The following is an 8,285-nucleotide window of genomic DNA, read 5'->3' as shown; positions in this document are numbered from 1 at the left end:
TGGGAGTTCTACGTTGATTCTGACGTCAATATTGATTATTCAGATCTCGAGCCCTATGATTCTGGTGTTGGTGCTAACGTGGAACCTGAGTTGGATGATTTAGTTGACCTTGCCACGGTTGCTGGTACTTAGGACTGGGAGGTAATGGTTGTTGGCATGGAACTTTAGGCATTTCTAATTATTCATTTTCATCTACTTGAAGGTTGGGATCAACAAGTTTTTTGACATTGGCACAACGATCTTCAAATTATTTTCCTTCAATCTCATCATTGGACGCAACCCTCTTGGATCCAATATTCACTTATCCTTTGCTTCCATTGGCATGGATCATGACATTGGAAATCCAAGGTGATATCTCAATGCTCTTACTGGGAAACAATGATATCTCGTTAGCCATATCCCTGACCTCTTACTTGTGGTGCAAAACCTTAAGGGGTTTCAGGGGTCCTTTTCCTTTCTCATTGACTGGCCCAGAAATCAAGATATATGTACCTGAGCCTTCCTCCTTTAGTGTTGGTGACCCTATGTCAATCAATCTTTGCAACTTGAGCTTAAAACTCTTGCATTCCTTGATGGAGTGCCCCATTGTTCCAGTATGGTATCCGCATTTGACCTTCGGGTGATCTTCTTCAATGACTAAGCTCTTTTTGTTAATCAGTTCTCGTGTCAATGCTTTCAGTGCTAATAAAGAATCTAGGTCATGCCCCACTTCCCCTTTATGGAATTCATATGTTGCATTTGGATTATACCATGACATGTATGGTGACATGGGTGTGAAAGCTATAAGAGTCGCCAAAGCATTCTGGATCAGTTACGGGTAGAGCTTGCTATATGGCATCGGAATCGAGTCATTGTGATCTTTGTTCCCCTTGTTTTGATTCTGATTTTTGTTCTAAACCTGACTTCGGTGATCTTGAGGAGGAATAGCCAGAGGATGTTGATAGTGACATCCTAAGGGAGGGCCATATGCCAGTAGATAAGGAATAAACAAACAAAGCTAACACACATATGAAAACCTAACTAAACTAGGGTTGACTCGCTTAGGAGATGTTTCTGTCCCCAGCAGAGTCGCCATCTATCACACCTCGAGAAATGAGAACACGACGCTCGTAGAGCGTAATCGCACGCTCGCAGAATGGACTGAACAGAGTCGGCACCGAACTTTATTTATTCCAAAAGAGGGAAAGGGAAAATATCGGTAAAATCCCCCTAAAATAAAGGATAATATATGGTCATCGCAACCAATATCCAGGTTCGGGAGTCGATTACACAAGGGGGAGGAATCAACACCCCTCGTGTCTGTTGTATTCAACGGGAATCGTGTAGTTAATTTCGAATGAATGTTAGCATGTTGTTAGTTTCTAATATTCTACTTATTTGGGATAGGAAAAGAAAGATCAGGGAAATGTTTTTGAATTTTTACTAATGAGAAGAAGATCTAAAAAGGTTTTTACCATTAGGGGCCTAAGAAGGACTAAACCTAAATTTTTTATTAATGGGCCTGACAAGATTTCGCAATCCTGCTCCTATGTATCTCCAGGTGTCATAGAGAATTCAAGGCTTACGTAGTTCTGGGTAGAAAATATTTGTTTGTTAGTCGATTTTAGCGAAAACTATCTTATATTAATCGATAAAAAATATTGTTTTACCCAAAACAGTTGAGGAGGAGACGTATACATCACATCGAATGGATTTACAAATCAACATTCGGAAAAACGTCGCTTATCTCAACTCAAAAATTATGGATGAAGCATTGCTTTGCATCATCTTAAGACAAGATATCTTTCATTTTGAAAAGGTTTTTGAAAATTAATCGCATGACGGCATTAAAATAGTTTGATGTGTTGGATGTGTTTTAGGTGAATGACGAATGCTTGATGAGAACGAGACCTAAGCCTCGGGATCAATCATTTGGGGTTCCGCGAGAATGCTAGATTCCAACAGTCCTTTTTCATTCAAGGTTATTATGAAAATTTTTTTATGTACAACGAACGCTCGATAAGAACAAGACATGTGTCTTGGAATCAATTGTTCAAAGAGTTACGCTAGAATGCTAGATCCCAACAACCCTTATTTTTTCTAAGTTAATTAAAGTGTTTTGAGAGAGAAAGAAATGAATGAATGGTTATTCCAAGACGCATGCCTCAGGATCAATCATTCAAGGGTTCTGCTAAAATGCTAGATTCCAACAGTCCTCTTCTTTCGCGTTTGTTTAACAAAAAAAAATGATAGTATGTTTGATTTAGGAAAAGCCACTCGATGTTTGATCCAGGTTTAAGTCATATAAATGATTTGAGAAATGGTTTTTGAAAATTTAAAATGGTTTTGAAAATAATTTGAAGTATTTTAGGAGTGAAAAAAATGAATGAATGGTTGGTCTCGGGACAGATCATTCGACGGTTATGCTGGAATGCTAGATTCTAACAATCCTCTTCTTTCGTGTTTGTTTAAGAAAAAGAATTTAAAATTGTGCTTTAATTGGGAAAAGAGTTGAAAGGATTATTAATCTAAGATTATAAATGATTTGATTTGAGAAAGCTTCTCGACATTGGATCGAGTTTATTTATCTTGAAAGAAATGATTTTAGAAGGTCCAATTGCTTAATTAAGTCAATTTGAATTAATCGGAAGACAAGATTTTTAATTAGCAAAATTAATCGATTAAAATTGGTTAAATCAATCAATTAGACTAATTAGAATTAATTATCAAGAATAATCAAATAAAAATTAATTCAATTAGTTAATCAAGTTAGTTAAATTTAATTAGCAAAATAACTAGCTAAAATAATACTTAATCAATTAACTTTTACTAACTAAAAATAGATTAATTAAATAAAATTAAAATTAAACTTAAAATGGAGGATAGGTGCAAATTGAAAATGAGCGAGTAAAAAGCAACATAGATGAGCCCATAAACCCATTTTAACAAAATCCTAATTAATTAATTAATTATATAAAACTAAATTAAATTAATAAACTAAAAAATCTAACAAAAAATTAAAAATAAAACAAATAAACGTGGGTGGGGGCGCCTCACCTTTCATTTAGTAAACAACAAAACCCCATTTACTTTGAAAAATAAGAAGAAGAAAAATAAGCCATCCTATCATATGGTGACAAGTGGCGGTGAATTTAAAAAAAACAAAATAAAAAAAAACTACTTAAATTGAATAAAGGGAAGAAAAGAAGAAAATAATACAATTAGAACGTCCCTTTCTCTTTTTTTCCCAGCTTCGTTTCTTTCTCTCACATGTCCGAAAACAACCGCCCCCTCCATCACGGGTTCCGACGACGATGACCGGAAATGAGAAATGAGTATACCAATTTAACCGTCTCTTCTCCCTCATTACGAATCCGGTCTCAAAGTTTACCAATTCCTTACCAAAATCATATAATTTCAAATTCTACACATAAACCTTAAACAATCAAAGTGAAATTAAATAGCCATGAATCACAATATCAATCAATTATTGTGGAGGTTTTGATCAACACAACACAAGGAACAAAGTGGTATCAAGAAATAAAATAAAAACGAAAGACTCACGTAATCGGAGTTGGTCCAGCAAGTTCCGATTTCGACGGTGATTTCCACTTCAGGTAAGCGTCAATCCTATTCCTTCTATTCTGTATGCTCGTCTTCTCTTCTTCTCTAGAATTTCTCAAATTTGGAAATGTTAGATTGTTGTTCCTCTGTTTTTTGTGAAGTGTGTTTGAACTATGTGGTTAAGGTTGAAATTCTGGTATCAGATATGAGATGTCGAAACACTAATATCTGAACAACAAGTGAAATATGAACAGAATAAAAACCAGGAAACAATTGAAAAACGACACAAGCAATTGTTAACCCAGTTCGGTGCAAACACACCTACGTCTGGGGGCTACCAAGCCAGAAAGGAAATCCACTAAATAGAATTAGTTCAAAGACTCTTAGCAGACAACTTCAAATTATAGTCTTTTCACCTAATCTCTACCCGTGTGATTTCTATCTAAGAACTCTTAGACATGAGACCCTAGTCACTCCCCCTCAATCACAACAGTGATACTAGAACAAATATAAAAAGGAAGAAGACACACTTCAAGGACACACACTTGATCTTGCTTAAAATCTTCAATCAAGTAAACAAATACACTCGTACTTCAAAGCTTAGAGTGGACAAATTACAACTCAAAAACTCAGTTCAATTCACACATCAACAAGATGGATGAATGGCTCATAATTCACAAACGCACACAAGACTAAAACCCTAATACTCACTCACTTCACTGTTAGTCTTTTCTATATATAAAACAGGGTTTACATAGTCTTTAAATAGAAGCTTTCTAAATGGGTCTGGGCAACATGAAACCCTAATTCTATTTATTGTGTATTCCCTAAGAAATAGCAGCGAATCATTCCTTTTCGGGAAATAGAATATTCCGAATTTAAATAGAATTACTCCTTGAGTAATGCATGCAATCTCCACATAAGCACACAAAGACTTGCATGAAAAGCGCAATAACAAAACACATAACATTCAAACTGAATGTTCTGTATGCACATGTTGTAACATCGGGTCTGACATCTTGAATAAATCCTGCACAACCATATCAAACAACCTGCAGAAAGCTGATATCACATGTCAAGGCTACAAGCGTGACATCTTGTGATAACACTAAGTTTTACCAAAATTGATGCCAATTCATAGAACCAACAAACTCCCCCTTTGGCAAATTTTGGCTAAAACAAACAACAGATCACACGTTCACAAGAAATCAATCAGAGCATCAGTTCAGCAGTAGAAAAAAACATACACACATCACTAGCAAAAATAACAACTAGTAAACATCAGGACACACAAGTGCTTGTACTCTCCCTCAAGTCCATGCAACTTCCCAGAACACAACAACTCCCCCTTAAGCCAGACCACAACAAGCAACAACCACACTACTTCACACAAACAGAACACAGAGAATTCTCCCCCTATACCAAACAAATAAACACCAGAATTCTCCTCATGTATCAGACAAACAGAGCAATAACAATACTACAGAGCTAAGCTAAGATACTCATCTACATCTACAACTACTTCTCCCCCTTTTTAGCCAAAAGAGACCAAAGAGACAAAATAAATGTCTATCTAGTCATTAACAGAAATACCAGAAGTTAAAGAGTTACATCACCAAGTACATACACAACTGTAAGAATTCTGAGAAACAAACCAAAAAACACACAAAGAAATCCACCAAAAAACCAAGAAAACCATCAAAACAAGAGGGACCAAAGCCAACATAGCTACTCAGTAGAGCTTGAGTTTGCAGCCTCTTCAACAGCACCAGAAGCAGAATTACCACTCGTATCATCATTGTTAGCAGACCTCTCACTAGAGGTGTGGGCTTCAGCTTCTTCTTCATGGCTGATATTAGCATGTTCAACATTTTCACCCTCAGCCTGCTCCAAGCTTTCAATCAAGGCTTCCAAAGATTGTTTTCTAGCTGTGGCTACCCTAATCCCTTCACCTATCTCTTTGCATGTCTCCTTAAGCTCATCAATTGCTCCAACTTTTGAGACTAGCCTCCTCATGGCAGATGTCATGACAATATCCTCGACATGACTGCCTTCAAAGAGTTTGTAGTGCACATACATAGCTGGTTTTCTCCTACTAGGTAAATAATTTGAGCACAGAATACCAGGATGTTGATTCAAGATAATTCCACAGATCATAGAGGGAAAAACAATTGGCAGCTTAACTGCATTAGTAGTTGCATGTCCGATGATTTGATCAAACATATATCTACCATAGTCAAATTTCACTTTTGTCCCAACAGCAAAACTAAACCTCCCAAGAGTATTAGCAATGGTGGAGATATGGTTGGTAGGGACCCAGTTAGTAGCTCCTATTTTATGCATGATAGCATACTTGATAGTCAACTTCCTAGTAGGAAGATGCTTTTTAAAAGGCCAAACTTTCACCTACTTAGCTGTAATCTCCCTACAGACCTGATTGTCTGTAACCTCTAATTCTCCTGCACCCTCATTATTTCTGCCTAGAAAATTATTAATAACAGTAAGAGAGAATGTTATACACTTACCCCTCACATACACCTTGCAGAACTCCTTGTTGTTCTTATCAAAAATATCCTCAGTAATATTAACAATAAATTCTTTGACTAAACCTTTGTAGCATTGAGAGAACCTAGCAACAACCTTCAAAAGCCCAGCAGCTTGTATCGGGTCCATGACCTCCTTGACATCAGCATCATCTTTTCCCAATTCCCTTTCCATAGCTACCCTTCTCTGAATCACATATTTCCACTTAGCAGCTTCATCCTCAAGATGGAAGGAGATGTTATCCAAATGAACAGCAGGTACTTTAACAAGAGACTTCCTAACAGTAGTTTTCTTCGCAGGCGAGATGTCAGGGACATCTTCCTCAATATCCTCTTCAGGCTCATAATCATCTTTGACCTTCCTCTTCTTTATTTCAACCTTGCTCCATGGTTTGAAGGGACCAATGACAGCAGTCTTCTTAGCTTCTCTAGATGACATAAGTTCAGCCACAGATTTTCCTTTGCGAGTCTTCATGCGTTTAGCCACACTTGGCTTTATGTGATGAATCAAGCTTTCCTCTTGATCATCAGAGCTACCATCCTCTAGATCAATCACAACATTTGCATCATCATGCTTCTTAGAGTGGGAAGCATTAGCCGTGTTACAGGCCACAGATTTCCCTTTGTCAGACACGGTTTGCCCTAGAGAGCGCAACCCTTCAGCAGCCAAGGCCTTTTCAGAACTGGAGGAACCATCACCCTTACCACTAGGTTGTTCAACCTCAGGAGGGGGATACATTTGAGCAAGGGGAGTAGAAACCCCCTTCACAGAGTGGCCTTCATTAAGAATTCTAGTAACTATGTCTCTTATAACACGATCAGTATAGTGGGTTCCTTCCTTATACTTAGTGACAGGAGTTGAACCAGACAGAATACTATAGGGATTACCTTGATTGGAACATGCAGAAGCGGAGGCATCAATGGAGATGGGTTGGTTCAAATCAATGTCCGCGGCGGGAATAACAGAGAGAGGAGAAACATCCAGAATCTCATCATCAGGGACGCCCATGGGAGGAACACTAAATTTTGGAGTAGACTTAGTATTTTTAGAAGCAGATGTATCTTGATGTTGTGACATTTTAGAGTTTTTCTAGAAAAAGTAAGGTTGCCCTAGCAGAGGTTTGTGGAGAAGGAAAAGAAAGATGAAATAGTTGGAGTGTGTAATGGGGTTATGGGGGTAGCGTGTGAAGATGGAATAGATGGTATTTCCAATACAAGGTAATGATTTACCATAATGGGGGCACTTTATTTTAGGAAAATAGACTATAATTTGAGTACTTTTTCTACTCCATATTAATTGCTACAAATTTTCATAAATGCAAATCCCTAATCTCCCTCTCAGGAATTCAAATTGATTTGCATCCAAGACCTTTATAAAAATATCAGCTAACTGCATCTCAGTAGCAACATGCTCTAAGGCTACAATTTTATCCTCCACAAGTTCTCTAATAAAATGGTGACGGATACCAATATGTTTGGTCCTGCTGTGCTGAATAGGGTTCTTTAAGATGTTTATAACACTCAGGTTGTCACACTACAATGTCATGACATCTTGTGTGACATTGTATTCAGTCAGCATTTGTTTCATCCACACCAGTTGAGAACAACTACTTTTAGCTGCTATGTATTCAACTTCAGCAGTAGACAGAGAAACACAATTTTGGTTCTTACTAAACCATGATATTAGATTGTTCCCCAAGAAGAAACATCCTCCTGATGTGCTTTTCCTATCATTAGCACTTCCAGCCCAATCAGCATAACAATAGCTAGATAGCACAGAATCAGATCCATGAATGTATAGCATCCCATAGTCACAAGTGCCATTGACATATTTCAGGATCCTTTTCACTTGGTTTATATGGCTCACCTTTGGTTCAGCTTGATATCTAGCACATACACCTACAGCAAAAGCAATGTCAGGTCTGCTTGTTGTAAGATATAGCAGACTTCCTATCATGCTTCTGTAGAGACTTTGATCCATACTGACACCATTTTCATCTTTAGACAACTTCAGATGAGTAGGAGCAGGTGTCCTCTTGTAGCTTGCATTCTCCATGCCAAACTTCTTAACTATATTCTTGACATATTTACTTTGAGATAGAAAGATAGAATCTTCCATCTGCTTGACTTACAGGCCAAGGAAATAAGTTAGTTCTCCAACAAGACTCATCTCAAATTCAAACTGCATTTGTTCAACAA

General features: G+C 37.4%; 1 protein-coding gene across 1 annotated transcript; it reads right to left on the bottom strand.

Moving 5' to 3' along the window:
• Positions 1 to 5,949: 5,949 nt before the first annotated feature.
• On the bottom strand, positions 5,950 to 7,164 carry LOC127135750 (uncharacterized). Its single transcript, XM_051062391.1, has one exon. It carries the CDS (start codon positions 7,162 to 7,164, stop codon positions 5,950 to 5,952), a length of 1,215 nt encoding a protein of 404 aa, XP_050918348.1.
• Positions 7,165 to 8,285: the final 1,121 nt, after the last annotated feature.

The sequence above is a fragment of the Lathyrus oleraceus genome, chromosome 4, assembly GCF_024323335.1.
Source record: "Lathyrus oleraceus cultivar Zhongwan6 chromosome 4, CAAS_Psat_ZW6_1.0, whole genome shotgun sequence".
In the NCBI taxonomy this organism is placed as follows: Eukaryota; Viridiplantae; Streptophyta; class Magnoliopsida; order Fabales; family Fabaceae; genus Lathyrus; species Lathyrus oleraceus.
The sequence above is the reverse complement of the archived record's forward strand: the minus strand, read 5'-3'. Positions and strand labels throughout refer to the sequence as shown.

Excerpts from the sequence above, each read along its gene's own strand:
- LOC127135750 (XM_051062391.1), bottom strand. The coding sequence starts at position 7,164 with ATGTCACAACATCAAGATACATCTGCTTCTAAAAATACTAAGTCTACT.